This window comes from Silurus aristotelis (genome assembly GCF_946808225.1).
Source record: "Silurus aristotelis genome assembly, chromosome: 14".
In the NCBI taxonomy this organism is placed as follows: Eukaryota; Metazoa; Chordata; class Actinopteri; order Siluriformes; family Siluridae; genus Silurus; species Silurus aristotelis.
Genome location: NC_139587.1, coordinates 21896978 through 21916349, shown reverse-complemented (window position 1 = coordinate 21916349; position 19372 = coordinate 21896978). Strand labels below are relative to the sequence as shown.

At 43.8% G+C, this 19372-nt stretch overlaps 1 protein-coding gene across 1 annotated transcript in view; it reads left to right on the top strand.

Annotated features, from left to right (window-relative positions):
- The window catches only part of atp8a1 (ATPase phospholipid transporting 8A1), a gene marked incomplete at its 5' end in the record, with an annotated part of 147420 nt that overhangs the window by 16917 nt on the left and 111131 nt on the right, over nt 1–19372 (top strand). Inside the window, one exon of the mRNA XM_083561771.1 lies at nt 5789–5903. Coding sequence (XP_083417897.1) covers nt 5789–5903 — 115 coding nt within the window. The remainder of the gene's footprint in view (nt 1–5788; nt 5904–19372) is intronic.

Sequence of the window (19372 nt, the reverse complement as noted above, 5' to 3'; positions counted from 1 at the left end):
ACACACACACACACACACACACACACACACACACACACACACACATATATATATATATATACAGTGAGGGAAAATAAGTATTTGAACACCCTGCTAATTAGCAAGTTCTCCCACTTAGAAATCATGGAGGGGTCTGAAATTGTCATCGTAGGTGCATGTCCACTGTGAGAGACATAATCTTAAAAAATAAAAATGCAGAAATCACAATGTATGATTTTTTAACTATTTATTTGTATGATACAGTTGCAAATAAGTATTTGAACACCCTCAGAATGTCAATGTTAATATTTGGTACAGTAGCCTTTGTTTACAATTACAGAGGTCAAACGTTTCCTGTAGTTTTTCACCAGGTTTGCACACACTGCATGAGGGATTTTGGCCCACTCCTCCACACAGATCTTCTCTAGATCAGTCAGGTTTCTGGCCTGTCGCTGAGAAACACGGACTTTGAGCTCCCTCCAAAGATTCTCTATTGGGTTTAGGTCTGGAGACTGGCTAGGCCACGCCAGAACCTTGATATGCTTCTTACAGAGCCACTCCTTGGTTATCCTGGCTGTGTGCTTCAGGTCATTGTCATGTTGGAAGACCCAGCCTCGACCCATCTTCAATGCTCTAACTGAGGGAAGGAGGTTGTTCCCCAAAATCTCACAATACATGGCCCCGGTCATCCTCTCCTTAATACAGTGCAGTCGCCCTGTCCCATGTGCAGAAAAACACCCCCAAAGCATGATGCTACCACCCCCATGGTTCACAGTAGGGATGGTGTTCTTGGGATGGTACTCATCATTCTTCTTCCTCCAAACACGTTTAGTGGAATTGTGACCCAAAAGTTCTATTTTGGTCTCATCTGACCACATGAATTGCTCCCATGACTCCTCTGGATCATCCAAATGGTCATTGGCAAACTTAATACGTGCCTGGACATGTGCTGGTTTAAGCAGGGGAACCTTCCGTGCTATGCATGATTTCAAACTATGACGCCTTAGTGTATTACCAACAGTAACCTTGGAAACGGTGGTCCCAGCTCTTTTCAGGTCATTGACCAGCTCCTCCCGTGTAGTTCTGGGCTGATTTTTCACCTTCCTTAGGATCATTGAGACCCCACGAGGTGAGATCTTGCATGAAGCCCCAGTCTGAGGGAGATTGACAGTCATGTTTAGATTCTTCCATTTTCTAATGATTGCTTCAACAGTGGACCTTTTTTCACCAAGCTGCTTGGCAATTTCCCCGTAGCCCTTTCCAGCCTTGTGGAGGTGTACAATTTTGTCTCTAGTGTCTTTGGACAGCTATTTGGTCTTGGCCATGTTAGTAGTTGGATTCTTACTGATTGTATGGGGTGGACAGGTGTCTTTATGCAGCTAATGACCTCAAACAGGTGCATCTAATTTAGGATAATAAATGTAGTAGAGGTGGACATTTTAAAGGCAGACTAACAGGTCTATAAGGGTCAAATTCTAGCAGATAAACATGTGATCAAATTACAAATTACTTATTTGCAGCTGTATTATACAAATAAATAGTTTAAAAATCATATATTGTGATTTCTGGATTTTTTTTTTTTTAGATCATTTCTCTCACAGTGGACATGCACCTACGATGACAATTTCAGACCCTTCCATGATTTCTAAGTGGGAGAACTTGCAAAATAGCAGGGTGTTCAAATACTTATTTTCCTCACTGTATATATATATATATATATATATATATATATATATATATATATATATATATATATATATATATATATATATATATATATATATATAATAAATAAAGGAAAAGAGCTGTTATCATCACTCATTGGTGCTCTCATCAGAAATGATGTCCTTATGTTCATTAACATTTGTTTTATTTCTTCATTATTGTCTTTTACTCATTTAAAAAAAAATGTTTATGAGCAGTATTTTCAAAGCCAGCAATTAATTATAATTAGTATATCAACAGTAAGACCTTGTGTGCAAATGTGTAAAAGCATTAGTCTATTTACCAGGTGCAATGACTTCATGCTTGGAGGTGATGGACAGGCCAAGGCCTGGACCATGCTGAACCACATGTTACTTTTTTTTTTTATAATAAGGGACTTGCCACAATTATGTCATTAAAATGAAAAGTACCGAAAAGTTTGAAAATAATGGAGGCAGAGGTAACCGTTCACGAATCAAAAAAGAGAGGTGTTACCTAGGCTATAAGGAATATTTTAAAAAGGCTGTGCATTTACTGTAATTTTGGACACTTTCCTGGAAGGGTCTGACTTTTTTTCTGCTGAAATAAAGCCTAAATCTTTCACAGCACAACCCTGGATTCTACACCGCATGGCGGTGCTACACACAGTAGTAAGTAGCTAGTAGTAGTTACCCATAGGTGCTGCACATGTCACAGGCCAGAACCTGGCTTCCAAAACCAGAGGAATAAGTGCCGCCGTTTCGCTTTAGAGGTTGCAGAAGTGGAAGGTCCGCTTGTCAGTGCTCAGACCGTACGCCGCACACTGCAACAAGTCGGTTTGCTGGCCGTCATCCCAGAAGGAAGCCTGAAACTAAGTGCTGCTGTACTAAGTACTGGGGAGCTGAGGTTTATTGAGAGAGAACATGGATTCCAACATGTACTGTGACATTCTGAAGCAAATAATAGTGGTCTTAAAAAACCGAACGGCAGTTTTCCAACATAAAAATGGCCCCAAACACACCGCCAAGATGACAAATGCCTTGCTGAGGAAGCTGAAGGTGAAGATGATGGAGTGGCTAAGACCTCCAGACCTGAACCATATTGAGCACCTGTGGGCCTCAAGCAGAAGGTGGAGAAGCACCATGTGTTTAACATCCAGCAGCTCTATGATATCATTATGGAGGAGTGGAAGAGGATCCCAGCAACAATCTGTGCAGCTCTGGTGAATTCCATGCCCAGGAGGATTAAGGCAGTGAAGATAACAATAGTGCTTGTGTTATATCTACACTTTGGGCTCACTTTCATTTAGGGTGTAATTACTTTTGTTGCTGTGATATCCATATCCGCATTGCAGAATTTCTACGTTTCAATAAACCTGTATCTCCCAGATCTATAGAGTGTGTAGGTTGGATCCACCCTGTGCACTCAGTCAGTCCTGTTGCATAACATGATAATAAGCATGTCCTGGATTATAACCTGCATAATCTGGATTATTCCTTTTTATGTCTGAAAGCATTCTGACCCTCGCGTCTGCTCTCGTTACTCATCGCCGGAGCTGTAGATGTGGAGCTACACGGTCGATCTGTGCGGTTTTAGTTTTGGCGCTCGGCCGAGGTGACCGAGGCTTTCAGATCGATGTGAATGATTCGTTTTATGCCACTTTAGAACTCTATAAATAACTTTCCGAGACTAAAACTTTGGAAATCGCACTGGCACGGGTTTCAGGAGAATAGGATATTCAATAACTTTTAGATAAGCATGCCCTGGGCTCTGGAGTGTTTCTGCTAAACATGTTTATTTCTTTAAAGCCGTTGTGGGTGAGTGGTTAACACTCTGTGCTAGCAAGTTTACGCTGCTATTACAGCAAACATTCAGTTTTTAAAGAATCCTGTTTCGCTTTCATTGTGAAACAGTTTTAAAATAGTCTGAAGTTGATGCATATGTAGTTAATAGTCCGGCCATAAATCCAGCTCTGGTAAAGAAAAACACACCCTGATCATTTTTTTTAGATTGGTTACGTGTGACAGTTTCACAATGAGCAAAATTATTATTTGTAACACCCACATTCCTTTGAACTGGTTTGAGTGCTGCAACAATAACACTTTGCACAGTGTTTGTATGTGTACTGTGTGTGTATTTAATATTCATATATCCCATATACTGACTATATACTATGGGTTTAACGGTACACAAAATTCACGATTCAGTACGTACAGAACCTCTGGGTTTTAAGTCACCGTTTGGTTCAATCTCAGTACGGTTAGGGGAAGAAATGCAAAACAAAATTGCTTAATATTTTTTTTATTAATGTAGTTTATTATTATTTGCTTTTTCGAACATCGACAGTTTACATTTTCAAAACAGAGGCGAGAGAGACAGTGACACTGCGCTAACTCTTTTTTATACCCCTGGCATTATGTATGTTTTCAAATTTAATAATAAAAAAACAGTGACGCTGCAAGACGGCTTGCGAGACGGCGACTATACAAACTTCCGGTTTTGCATACCAAAACGGTTCAGAACGAATCCCTACTATATACTGGCAATATTTACCGCTCAGACTAATCATTTTCTGTTTTTTAGTGAACAAATGCATTGACTCGTAAAACACTTTATGGCCTCTTACACTCCTATACTGTCAGTGTGTTTTGCCCGAGCAGCTACTGGCTGAATACTCTCATATTCCAGCATGATGTATTACTACATTAAAGTGTATTACGCTGTTGGCTTCATGTTCATTTTGTACATCAGGGTAGAGACTGAAGGATGGAAGGGTCTGTGGAACGACGCTGATTTCAGACTGCAGTGAGTCATGCTGTTTGTGCTTTTTGTGGCTAAACAAACTGCTTACTGACTCATATTCTGTTCCCAATACGGGCCTTCATGTCATAATGGATAAACATTATGTAGTGTGTGTGTGTGTGTGTGGGTGTGGAAGCTTTGAGTTCTGAGGATGTGTGTGTGATTGAAAATTAAAGTGACTTTCATTTTTATATGTAAAAATGAGAGATGCTACAGATTTGATACCGAGGATGAAACAGAACTGCAGAATTCAGGGGAGGGAGAGAATTTTTTTCTTGGAACTGTAAATGTTTACATAGAAAGAGACTTGGAGCAGCAGCGAGCAGGATAGACAGCATCTCCAGAGGGTGGTGCAATCAGCCGAGTGTGCCATCTGTACTGAGCTCCCTGACCTGCATTCTGTCTGCAGCAAGTGGTGTTGAACCAAGGCCAGGAGGATGGTGAAGAACCTTAGCCATCCCAATGAGAAGCTTCTTTCCAAAGCCCATTCGAACCTTTAACAAGAACTTGAGCTGCCTCAGACCAATGTTGCACAGTACTGCATTTTATTTCTTGTATACACTGAAATTATAGAATGCTTGTCAAAAGTTTGGAAACACCTAGTCTTTTATGGTTTTCACATGCCGGCACCTTTTGTTTTCATGCACCAAACTTTAACAGTAGGAAGATTCACTTTGTTCCTATATATCTATATCTATATATATATCTATCTATATATATATATATATATATATATATATATATATATATATATATATATATATATATATATATATATAATATTACAATTTACAGATGTTAACTGTACCCCATATCCAGTGTGAACCTGGTCAGAATAAAGTGCATTTATAAAAATAAATAAAAACAGGCTAAAAGCTGATCTCAGCCATAAAACTTGGCAATTAAAACTAAGATCATTCACGGTGAGGCTGGGCGACGATGTCTATTCAGTGCATTATAGCTGTTCGTCATCCAGCAGGTCAGAAGTGCATGCAGAAATCACGTCGCCATGCAGGCTTACCTTACACTCTGCAGAAACACTGTTCTACTTCCTGACTTTCATATCATACTTCTGATTACACAAGTGAGATTTGCAAAGAGGATGTCAGTTCCCATTAGACATGCGAAAGCAGGCAGACACACTAATAAGGAGAGGCTACTCGACTAAACCACGAAAAGGAAAAAGGGAAGCATTGGTTGATGTGTGTGTGGAAACAGTTTCTACACCATTTGTCCATATGTTATAAATGTGTCTCAAGAGGATGTTGTTTTGGTTATGGTAGTAGTCTGACATCAGTAATGGAATGTACATTTCTCATTTCAGGGTATGAAAAGACGGAGGACGCGTCGGAGAAGACCTCTCTCGCCGACCAGACCGATGCTCGACTGATATTCATTAACCAGCCGCAGTTTACAAAGTTCTGCAGTAACCGTGTCAGGTATGACTGAGCCAAGAGTTTTACTTCCACTTTACTGTAGCGGGAGGGAGAGGAGAGGGAGAGGAGAGGGAGAGGAGAGGGAGAGGAGAGGGAGAGGGAGAGGGAGAGGGGAGAGGGAGAGGGGAGAGGGAGAGAGACATACAGCCAGTGCAAAACACACCTCAAGAGAGGGAGAGAGACCTACAGCGAGAGAGAGACATACAGTGAGAGTGAGAGAAAGACATACGTCCCGAAAGAGAGAGAGAAAGAAGGAGAGACATACAACCAGTAAGAGAGAGAGAAAGAGGGAGAGAGATACGGGAAGTGAGAGAGCCACTATGAGAGAGAGAGAGAGAGAGAGAGAGAGAGAGAGAGAAAGATATAGCCAGAGAGTGAGAGAGTGATAGAGAGACACATTTGGCCAGTGTGAGAGACATGACAAGAGTGAGAGAGACAGCAAGAGGGAAAGATATACAGCCAGTCAGAGAGAGAGACAGACACATGGCAAGAGAGAGACATGGATTAAAAAAAAGAAAGACACTCACTATGATAGAGAAAATGCCACACAGAGAGAGAGAGAAAGAGACAGAGACAGAGACAAAAAGAAAGAGCTTTTAGTAAGAAAAAAATGACTTTACTGAAGTGTGTAAAAGCACACAGTGACTCAAGGACTAGAATTAGACCTTATATCTCCAGGGTCCCAGGTTTGCTCCTGAGCTCGGGTAAGAGTCTGTGCGGTGATGTGTATGTCCTCATCATGCCACGTGGGTTTCCACCAGACTCCCAAAATGGCTTATTATTTAGGTGTGAATGATTCTAATTTGCGCCTGACAAGGAAAGCAAACACACACTCTCTCAAACAGTGTTTTTCTGGGTGAGTTTATATTTTCACTTCTTGTTTTTTGTCTGACCTGAGGCGCATCCTGTTCAAATGAAGAGTGTGGAATCTCATTGCAGCTCCACATGCATATGAGGACACAACAGTTTTAAAACCTCTTCTTTCTTCTCTTCTTTCTTTTCTCTGATTGATTCATTTGGGTTTTCCCCAGTGTTGATCAAACACCCAGTCCATCTTGATTCTGTGTTCACAGTACGTGTCCCCGGTATAATAACCTAGTCTAAATATGTCTTATATTAGTATAATACAATTAAAAAAATTTAAAAATAAATTCAATGTATTTGTATTAAACTTTCAAAACCAAAAGGAAAGAAAAACTTAGTCTAATAGTTTATTCTGAAAGCTTTCAGGGCGTGTGTTTTCTAAGCAGTGTTGCCAGAGGACATCATAGTAATTCTGAGCAGTTCACACACGATAAGCGATCTCTCTGTAGAATTGAAACAGGGAGGCCTCTGTAAAATTCCACGCATACTAAAGTGCTTGTTGTAGTGCACACGGCCTCTAAAATTGGATCGTTATTAGGTCACATGACCAAAACATGTCAAGTTTCTCTGTGCTAGGAGCTCAGCAACTTTCTTCAAACCCCTGAAAGGGTCTCTCTCAAACCCCACACTATATAGACAAACGTTTGTTTACACCTGACTAAGATTGGTATGTGATTTTGTTTATTTTTATTATTATACATTTTTTTTAATGGTCTGTTGAACCGGACCTCACAGACCAGCCTTCGCTCCGCACGTGAATCAATGAGCCTTGGACACAAATGAGCCTTTTCATGAGCCTTTGATCTTTTCTACCAGACAACCACCTCGCTCAGAAGGTGCTTTTTTACTGTTTCGACTTTTTCAACTTTACACATAAACATTCAATAGACAGTGTGTGCTTCTTTTGATGCTGTGTGTTGGTTGAGATGACTGCTGTGACCTGACGATTCAGGTTTCGTGTTTCACGTGAGGAAGATACAGCGATTTTTAGCAGTGTAAAGAAAAACATAGGACTGCCACAGTACTCTACGCATCGTTGTATAGGGCAGCGAGCAAAATAAACAAGTCAAGAAGGCTTTTATTGCCATTCCAACCATATGCAGTACACTTTCTTTCTTTTGGCTTCTCCCATCAGGGGTCGCCACAGCGGACCATCCGCATGTTTGATATGGCACATGTTTTTACGCTGGATGCCCTTCCTAACGCAACCCTACCCATTTATCCGGGGTTGGGAACCGGCACTAAGGCTTGTGCAACCCTAATGGCTTGACCGGGGATCGAACCCGGGCCCCAGCGTTGAGAGCGCCGCATCCTAGCCACTAGACCACCAAGAAACCTTAACCATATGCAGTACACAGTGAATTGAAACATTTTCCCTGAATAAAATAACATAAAAGTTAAAACACAGAACTACACAACTGGCGATTGACATGAAGCACGTGTGAGAGGTTTAGGTTAAAAAACAACAACAACATAAGAACGAGAGATACGGTAGACACCAGACAGTGAGCCGGTAGACATAGAACATTGAGACAGTGACACAGTGACACTGCAGAAGTCCATATAATAATAAATACTGTACAAGTAAACACAATGTTTTAGCAGCAATTTTGTGCAAACAGAATTTTAAAATGAATAAGTTTATTGATTTGTGTGCATCTGTTAGTCGAGTCTTTTTTTTATATTGAGTAGTTCAATTGCTGGTAGAAAGAAACTGTTACACAGTCTGGACCTGAGGGCCCTAATGCTTTTGTACCTTTTCCCAGACTGAAGGCAAGTGGACTGTGTATGTGAGAGGTGTGTGATCAGCCACAATGCTGGCAGCGTTCAGATGCTGCGTGTGGTGTAAATGTTCACATTGGAGAAAAGAGAGAGCCTGATGATCTTCTCAGCTGTTCCTACTGTCCGTTCCACTGTCTTTCGAGCCGAGATGGTTAAATTTCCAATCCAGGCAGTGATGCAGCTGCTCAGAATGCTCTTGATCCCCTGTAGATGGTTGTAAGGGTGGGTTGTGGGAGCTGGGCTTTCCTTAGCTTCCTCGAAGAGTAGAGATGCAGCTGGGCTTTTTTTTTTTTTTGTTATGGAGCTGGTGGTGAGGTCCCAGAAGATGTACGACAATCATAAATAGATGTCTTTTTTTTTATCATCATTCTAAAACATCTGGTCTTAAACAAATCTGTATATGATAAAATAGGCTGGGAATGATGAATTGCTTGTACTAGTAATACATTAGTCATATCATATTGCAGTAGTGGGTTCTGGAGGTATAATCAAATAGAAATTATTGCCTTCTGAATTGAAAATGTAGAAGCATGGGTTTTAGCCATCTTACAAAAAAACACCAACTTTTTTGCCCATAATATAACCTAAGTAAAGATGAATTATGCATAGATAAAACTGAGCTGTAGTTTCTACAGCATAGTGTTTAAAAAGCTCCGCACCATCGCTGTGCCTGGCGCTCACTGTACCTGTACTGCAGTATCAAACCCACTGCCAACTCAATGTAGGTTTAACACTTTCAAAAGGGATTGGACGCAGATCCACTGCAGCTTTTCTTCCTCCTCCTCTCTTTCGCTCTCCTTTGCTGTAAATAAAGCAGCAGCGATAACAGGTCTTTTTTTCCTCTTATTAATTATTAAGAGTTTTTTTTTTTTTTGCAGCACACACACACACACACACACACACACACACACACACACACACTGTATAGGCACGGGTTTCAGTATGTATTTGATCCTGTCGTATTTATGCCATGAGTTAAAGGTTTGTTAGAGATGATCGGCACATATGCGTTTTTGTTTTTTTCCTTTTATTCATGGAGTCATTTGTCAGAACCAAGGCACAGGATCATTTCCCTGATTAGTTAATTTTTGCAATCAAAGCTGATATCAATGTAATGAACTCTGTGGTTTCTTGTATTCAAATCAGCAAATGTACACACTAATTTCCTCGATTGTAGATTTTGCAGTGTCATTAGCTAAGTAAATGTGTGTGTGTGTGTGTGTGTGTGTGTTTGAAGGCTGCCATGATATTTTAAAATACAAAACATTTTAAGGTACGTTAAAGAAAGGAGTAGAGGGGAAAAAAAACAGTACTGAGTTTGAGTGTCTATGCAAAGTCATGTTAATGTGCATAGTATACAGGATGATCATTTTCATTGATATTATTCTTATAAGCTATACCTAATACAAAATCTCACATTTGAATGGATTTCTTTTCGGCTTCTCCCGTTAGGGGTCGCCACAGCGGATCCTCCGCACGTTTGATTTGGCACATGTTTTACGCTGGATGCCCTTCCTAACGCAACCCTCCCCAATTTATCCGGGCTTGGGACCGGCACTAAGAGTGGCTGGGGATGGTTCCCTGACCGGGAATCGAACCCGGGTCGCAGCGGTGGGAGCGCTGCATCTTAACCACTAGACCACCAGGGGACCTACAAAATCTCACATTTGAATAGTGTTTAATATTCTACAGTTTCAGCTGTAAGATTCGCATGGTGCTTAACATACAGTAAAGGTTTCTAAAAAATAGCCTACTCCAGGTTTCACGTATTGTTACGAAGCATCACAAACCAATTTTCTCATAAAAAATGAATGCGCATGCGTCCTAGGAGGGATATTAGGCTACAACTAATTAACCTCGAAAGGTATTTTCGGTGCTAAGAGGATCGGGCAGCAGTCGAAGGTGGAGGCCTCGACAACCCGATCCCTGGACACGGAAGCTAGCTCTAGGGACGTGGAATGTCACCTCGCTGGCGGGGAAGGAGCCTGAGATTGTGCGTGAGGTTGAGAGGTTCCGACTAGAGATAGTCGGGATCACCTCTACGCACGGCCTGGGCTCTGGAACCACACTCCTCGAGAGAGGATGGACTCTTTACAACTCTGGAGCTGCCCATGGTGAAAGGCGTCGGGCTGGTGTGGGTTTGCTTATAGCCCCCCAGCTCAGCCGCCATGTGTTGGAGTTTACCCCGGTGAACGAGAGGGTCGTTTCCCTGCGCCTACCGGTCGGGGATAGGTCTCTCACTGTCGTGTGTGCCTACGGGCCAAACGGCAGTATAGAGTACCCGGCCTTCTTGGGGTCTTTGGGAGGGGTGCTGGACAGTGCTCCGACTGGGGACTCCGTCGTTCTACTAGGAGACTTCAATGCACACGTGGGCAGCGACAGTGACACCTGGAGGGGCGTGATTGGGAGGAACGGCCCCCCTGATCTGAACCCGAGCGGTGTTCAGTTATTGGACTTCTGTGCTAGTTACAGTTTGTCCATAACGAACACCATGTTCAAGCATAAGGGTGTCCATCAGTACACGTGGCACCAGGACACCCTAGGCCGCAGGTCGATGATCGACTTTGTGGTCGTTTCATCTGACCTGCGGCCGTATGTCTTGGACACTCGGGTAAAGAGAGGGGCGGAGCTGTCAACTGATCATCACCTGGTGGTGAGTTGGATCCGATGGCGGGGGAGGAAGCTGGAAAGACTCGGCAGACCCAAGCGTACTGTGAGGGTCTGCTGGGAACGTTTGGCCGAGCCTCCTGTCAGAGAGATCTTCAACTCCCACCTCCGGCGGAGCTTTGACCAGATCCCGAGGGAGGCCGGAGATATTGAGTCCGAGTGGACCATGTTCTCCACCTCCATTGTCGAAGCGGCCGCTCGGAGCTGTGGCAGTAAGGTCTCCGGTGCCTGTCGAGGCGGCAATCCCCGAACCCGGTGGTGGAAACCGGAAGTAAGGGATGCCGTCAAGCTGAAGAAGGAGTCCTACCTGGCCTGGTTGGCTTGTGGGACTCCTGAGGCAGCTGACGGGTACCGGCAGGCCAAGCGAACTGCAGCCCGGGTGGTTATCGAGGCAAAAACTCGGGCCTGGGAGGAGCTCGGTGAGGCCATGGAGAAGGACTATCGGCTGGCCTCGAAGAGATTCTGGCAAACCGTCCGGCGCCTCAGGAGGGGAAAGCAGTGCCCCACCAATGCTGTTTACAGTAGAGGTGGGGAGCTGTTGACCTCAACTGGGGATGTCGTTGGACGGTGGAAGGAATACTTCGAGGATCTCCTCAATCCCGCCGTCACGTCTTCCATTGAGGAAGCAGAGGCTGAGGGCTCAGAGGCGGACTCGTCCATCACCCAAGCTGAAGTCACCGAGGTAGTAAAGAAACTCCTCGGTGGCAGGGCACCGGGGGTGGATGAGATCCGCCCTGAGTACCTCAAGTCTCTGGATGTTGTGGGGCTGTCTTGGCTGACACGCCTCTGCAGCATCGCGTGGCGGTCGGGGACAGTGCCTCTGGAATGGCAGACCGGGGTGGTGGTCCCTCTTTTTAAGAAGGGGGACCGGAGGGTGTGTTCCAACTATAGGGGGATCACACTTCTCAGCCTACCTGGGAAAGTCTATGCCAGGGTACTGGAGAGGAGAATACGGCCGATAGTAGAACCTCGGATTCAGGAGGAACAATGTGGTTTTCGTCCAGGCCGTGGAACACTGGACCAGCTCTATACCCTCTACAGGGTGCTGGAGGGTTCATGGGAGTTTGCCCAACCAGTCCACATGTGCTTTGTGGATTTGGAAAAGGCATTCGACTGTGTCCCTCGCGGCGGCCTGTGGAGGGTGCTCCGGGAGTATGGGGTCGGGGGCCCTTTACTAAGGGCTGTCCGGTCCCTGTATGACCGAAGCAGGAGCTTGGTTCGCATTGCCGGCAGTAAGTCAGACTTGTTCCCGGTGCATGTTGGACTCCGGCAGGGCTGCCCTTTGTCACCGGTTCTGTTCATAATTTTTATGGACAGAATTTCTAGGCGCAGCCAGGGGTCGGAGGGTGTCCGGTTTGGTGACGACACGATTTCGTCTTTGCTCTTTGCAGATGATGTTGTCGTGTTGGCTTCATCAGACCAGGACCTTCAGCATGCACTGGGACGGTTTGCAGCCGAGTGTGAAGCGGCTGGGATAAGAATCAGCACCTCCAAATCCGAGGCCATGGTCCTCAGTCGGAAAAGGGTGGCTTGCCCACTTCAGGTTGGTGGGGAGTTCCTGCCGCAAGTGGAGGAGTTTAAGTATCTTGGGGTTTTGTTCACGAGTGAGGGAAGGGTGGAACGGGAGATTGACAGACGGATCGGTGCAGCTTCTGCAGTAATGCGGTCGATGTACCGGTCTGTCGTGGTGAAGAAGGAGCTGAGCCGCAAGGCGAAACTTTCGATTTACCGGTCAATCTACGTTCCTACTCTCACCTATGGTCATGAGCTCTGGGTCATGACCGAAAGGACAAGATCCCGGATACAGGCGGCCGAAATGTGCTTCCTCCGCAGGGTGGCTGGGCGATCCCTTAGAGATAGGGTGAGAAGCTTAGTCACTCGGGAGGAGCTCGGAGTAGATCCGCTGCTCCTCCACATCGAGAGGGGTCAGCTGAGGTGGCTCGGGCATCTGTTCCGGATGCCTCCTGGACACCTTCCTGGGAAGGTGTTCCGGGCGCGTCCCACTGGGAGGAGACCCCGGGGAAGACCTAGGACACGCTGGAGAGACTATGTCTCCCGGCTGGCCTGGGAACGCCTTGGTGTCCCCCCGGAAGAGCTGGAAGAAGTGTCTAGGGAGAGGGAAGTCTGGGCATCTTTGCTTAGACTGCTGCCCCCGCGACCCGGCATCGGATAAGCGGGAGAAGATGGATGGATGGATGGATGGATGGAGGTATTTTGGGGTCCCGAGTGGCACAAACTCTCAGGGGATTGAGAGATGAATCATGACTGTGTCACTATGAATACGCGTGTTGGGAGAAATGGTGGTGTTTCGGTTGTGCCAGTGGGAGTAAGCCCAGGCTAGGTGTCTGTGAGTTCATGTATGTGGAAGCCGAGTGGATTGCCTTTTCTTGCATGTGTGTGTTGCTGTATTTTGATGCAGCTTGTTGTGTTTCTATGTCTGGTTGAGGTAGCGTGATGGGCAAGACACCAAATTGCTTTGGAAATGCCGTAAAAACATCAAACACCAATCCTCATACCTGCATCTGAAACAACAAGAATTGCTGAATGTGTGAAAAAAATACACAGATCAGGCTCAACATTATGACATTATAACATTATGAACTGGTGAGTAAATAACACATCTCTACATCATGGCACCTGTTAGTGGGTGGGATATATTAGGCAGCAAGTCAACATTTTCTCCTCAAAGTTAGTGTGTTAAAAGCAGAAAAAATGGGCAAGTGTAAGAAATAGAGTTATTTTGAGAGCACTTCCAGAGCGGAAGAACTTCACTGGAAGAGGATGAGAGATCAGGAACACTTTCAACTTGTGCATGATTATTGTTGGAGAACAATCCACATGCTCTCACTTCCACATCCACCCTACTCTCCAGATTTGGCTCCTGCAGACTTCTGTTGTGGAGATCCAGCACAAATATGTTTGACACTCTTTTAAAAGACTTGCAGGACACATTCCAGAAGTGGCAGGAATGCTCGGAGCGCTGTATTGCTGTGCAATGGGACTATTTTGATGGTGAAAGTGTGTAAATGTAGATAAAGTACTTTCTTATAGTCTTATAAATGTTGGTCAGTAAATTTCTATAAATCTGTTGGAAATTTGTTTGTTTTAGCCGTATTGGAGTTAAATTAAGACCTTGACGCATTTGCTGAAAGGTTGATTAGCAAGGGTTCTGTAATGTCCTTGTTGGGGATCTGATTTCTATTCCATGTCATTTTTGTAGATGGCGCTGACCAGTTTCTACATGGATCACAATTTGCCTGAGAAACATAAGGAATTTTGACGGCCCCAAATCATGTGTGTGTATATGCGAGATGGAGTGTAAAAATGTGGCTACAGTGTTCAGATGGCAGTGTGTCAGGCTGGATCCTGTTGGAATGCTAATGCATGCTAGAGGGGCACTTGGGGCTCCCTAGCGAAGTGACCAGGCCAAATGGCACCTTCAGCATCAAAGTGCTGAGAACAGCATTTTGCATCGCCAAGGACGTGTGTGGCGTAGCATCACGATCGTCTCACACACACAGAAACAAAACAAATAATAAATGAATATAAAACATCTTAAAAAATCTTTTAGAGCAAAACTTGCATATGCCCTCAAGCTTACTCATGTATTTTTATTCTTTGTAGCACTTAAGAAGTGACTGTGTGTAAGCTTTCTCTCCAGTAAATAATGTGTAACTGTAGTCCCCGGTGGCCGAAAACTGACCAGAGATTACACTAGAACGCTAGAACATGCACACACTGTACGAGTCCTTTCATGTTTTACATGCAAGTGTGAAAACACAACACCTTCCACATTTATATTCAGGATCTGGGCTCCAAAATTTCAAATGTAACCCCCAAAATCAAAAGTGATAAACGATAAAGCTGGCAAAGCTGCTGCCGAGAATATTAACATATTGGGCCACCAAAAGGGGGGAAAAAAGGAGAGACGCACAGTGAGAGAATGAGATGGAGAGAGAGAGAGACACACACACAATGAAAGGCACACAAACAAGGGATTAAGACATGCTCAGCAAAGGCGAGACACACACACAGCGAGAGAGAGAGAGAGAGACACACACTCAATTAGCTACTTAGTGTGTGACTCTTTCAGTAAAGGAGAGAGAGACATTCAGCAAGAGAAAAATAGACACTCTTAGTAAGGGAGAGAGAGAGAGAGAGAGAGAGAGAGAGAGAGAGAGAAAACCACAGTGAGGTAGAGAAAGGGAGACACATTCTGTGAGGTACAGAAAAGCATTCAGTAAGGTAGAGAGAAAGAGCCACACAAATGTAAAGAAAGAGAGATAAACTCAGTAAATAGAGAGAGAGAGACACCCAGCAAGGTTGAGAGGAAGACACACACTCAGTGATGTTGAGAGGGAGACACACACACTCGGTGATGTTGAGAGGGAGACACACAAACTCGGTGATGTCGAGAGAGAGAGACACACACTCGGTGATGTCGTGAGGGGGAGACACTCTCGGTGATGTCGAGAGAGAGAGAGAGACACTCTCGGTGATGTTGAGAGGGGGAGACACACTCTCGGTGATGTTGAGAGGGGGAGACACACTCGGTGATGTTAAGAGGGGGAGACACACACATTTGGTGATGTTGAGAGGGGGAGACACACACTCGGTGATGTTGAGAGGGGGAGACTATGAGGTTGAGACAAAGACACACACAAAGCACAGTAAAGCGAGAGACACACTCAGTGAGGTTAAGGGAGACACACAGAGTGGTAGAGAGAGAGAGAGAGAGAGACAGACACACATTCCGTTTGGTATAGAGAGAAAAAAAGACCCACAGCTGAGCTCGAGAGAGAGTCACACATTTGGTGAGGTAGAGAGAGAGAGCGACATCTAGGTAGATGGAAACACAGAGTACGAGAGAGAGACACACACAGTGAGACACTTAGCAAGCGAGAAAGATGGTAAGAGAGAGAAACCTACTGAGTGAGTGAGAGACATTTACAAAAAACAAAAAGACATTTACAAAAGACAGTGTTCAAATGTATATTTCTGAAAAATATTTATTTTTCTATATTTATTTCAGATTTTATTTACAGTAATATTTCATGCTGAAAGTAAGCGAAAAAGTAAAAACAAAAATTAAGCCTTTTAAATTATTTTTAAATGATTTATTATAACTATTAAAAATAAATAATTCAGTGTCCACACTCTCAGAATTGTACATCATACAGTATCATCACTTATCACAAATAGTATGATCTCATCATTCTGCTCTAAGTGCCAGTGTAACTGAGCATTATGTTCCCTTCGTCTGTTCATTTTAGTCATGAAGCCTCACAGTACACACAAGTGACAACTCACATGAACACACAACTGCTTTGGTTCTGTGTTTGCTTGAGATCATTTACATTTGTGGCATTTACCAAAAGTGCTCTGATCTGGTGTTGGTGTTAAGTAGGTGAGAGCGGAACAGACTGATCTACAATCAGTGTTCTGATCAGTCAGGCATGGAGCAGGAAATGAGCAGCAGTCGCCTTATTTTTTTATAGTTTTTGTAGGTGCCTGGAGGATAATTTTCAGCAATGAAAAAAGGACTTTGTTGTACATAAGAGAGGGAAAGATGGATGAAGAAGGAGTGAGAGAGTGCGAGAAGGAACAGAGCGTCTCAGCACTGGCTCTGAGAGCTGGATATGGCTCGGGATTTATGCTAGCTCAGGGCCATGCCTGTTCTGAGAATGCTGGGGAACAGCCAGAAAAAGGAGAAAGATCAGAGTAAGCCGAGCTCTTGCCAGAACTTTCCATCTCACATTGTGCTGCTAATTGGCTGCTGCTTGCTATTGTCTGATAGTGATCTCTGAAAGCCGAATCCATGAAGCACAGACAATAAGAGGGGTGGTATCACTTTTCACTCGTTCTCAGAGATCTCTCTTGTGGAGTGTACTGCAAAAAAAGGACATCTGTTGCATTCTATTATGTTGCTTTTTTACACTATATGGACCAAAGTATTGGGACACCTGACTTTTCCACTCATATTGCTCATAATGTTACTACACAATTGTATAGGATGTCTTTGGGTGCAATGGCATTACATTTTACCTTTACTTGGGTGGCCTAATACAGTGTAGAGCTCTGACCCTATTAAACACCTTTGGGATAATTTGAACCTCTGATTGCACCCCAGGTTTTTTCAAGTCACCTGCATCAGTATTTGAGTTTACGAAGACACCCTCGTGGGTGAAAGAGCACAAATCCGCACAAGCGCACTCCAAAATCTAGTGGATATTCGTCTCAGAAAAGAGAAGGTTATAATAACAGCAAATGGGGACTAAATGTGGAATGGCATTTTTTAAAAGCACCTACTAATCTTATGGTCAGGCTTTCAAGAACTTTTGTCCATATACTCTTTATTATCATTTTGCATACATACAGTACGTACATACATAATCTTTACATCAAAGATTAGAATGGGTAAAAATGACTCTTCCTGGCTGACAGAACTTAACCTCAATGTGGTCTTGTGCTGTCATACCCCATGCACCTCAAGGTTGAACGGGTTTTGCATTCTGAAATGCGTTTCTGCTCATTACACTTGTAAAAAGTTTTCTGGCCACACTGCCTTGAATCTTGCATCATAATTTTAACACTTTGTGTAGAGACTCACATAGCAGTCTGACATTCAGCTTGTTTGAGGGTGGCACTCTTAACCACAACTTTGTGTTCATATAGAATAATTTGTTACTTTCCTTTCCACTGCTTGAGCGCTCAACTCAAAGTGTCACATTCATGCAGTCTGTTTTGCAAAGGCGTTTGCACTAGCTCTCCATTTCTTTCAGTCAGATCTGCTCTAATGTTTTACACACAATATACTGTTAAATCTGTATTAATAATCCTTTCTGTATGAACGATCACAAGATTTGAAAGCTTGGCTCAATTCAGACGGAGTCCGACTGCCGTCTTGCCATCTTGCGGCAATAAAAGAAAGATGTGGTAATTTTTCGAAATAATCTGTATAACTGCAATAGTGTGTGTTTTTAGGCTACCCATTTAAAACCTGTTGAGTATTAGGCCATACTTATGTAAAAACTCTTACTCGTCGTTTAAGTCCTCAGCTCCTGAGAAAATAAAGTATTAGTACACTCGCGCATATCTAGTGTTCTATCATATCTTGTAGCCTGTTTTGCATCTTTGGCCTTTAATTTGAATATACTTTATTAATCGAAACAACTGTACTCATTTATGCCGTTATCCAATCGACTAATCATGTGGCAGCAGTGTAAGTGGTTAAATCAGGTCAAATAAGATTTCTGATCATACCCATACTATGGTTTACTTTATTGTCATTGCATAGTACAGGTACACAGCAATGAAATGCAGTTTGGCATCTACCAGAAGTGCAAAAAGAAGCAATTGTGCAAACAGACAAGTGCAGATAAATATGTAGTATATGTACAGTATATAATGTAAAAGTTTCTTTTCGGCTTCTCCCGTTAGGGGTCGCCACAGCGGATCCTCCGCACGTTTGATTTGGCACATGTTTTACGCTGGATGCCCTTCCTAACGCAACCCTCCCCAATTTATCCGGGCTTGGGACCGGCACTAAGAGTGGCTGGGGATGGTTCCCTGACCGGGAATCGAACCCGGGTCGCAGCGGTGGGAGCGCTGCATCTTAACCACTAGACCACCAGGGGACCGTACAGTATATAATGTAAATGTATATATAATGTAACCCTATGTACAGTGAATATACACTTCTTCTTCTTCTTTCGGCTGCTCCCATTAGGGGTCGCCACAGCGGATCATCCGTCTCCATACCACCCTGTCCTCTACATCTGCCTCTTTCACACCAACTACCTGCATGTCTTCCCTCACCACATCCATGAACCTCCTCCTTGGCCTTCCTCTTTTCCTCCTACCTGGTGGCTCCATCTTCAGCATTTTTCTACCAATATAATTCATGTCCCTTCTCTGCACATGTCCAAACCATCTCAATCTCGCCTCCCTCACCTTGTCACCAAAACATCCTACATGTGCTGTCCCTCTAATAAACTCATTTCTAATCTTGTCCATCCTCGTCACTCCCAACGAAAACCTTAACATCTTCAGCTCTGTTACCTCCAGCTCCACCTCCTGTCTTTTACTCAATGCCACTGTCTCTAATCCATACAACATCGCAGGTCTCACCACAGTCCTATAAACTTTCCCTTTCATTC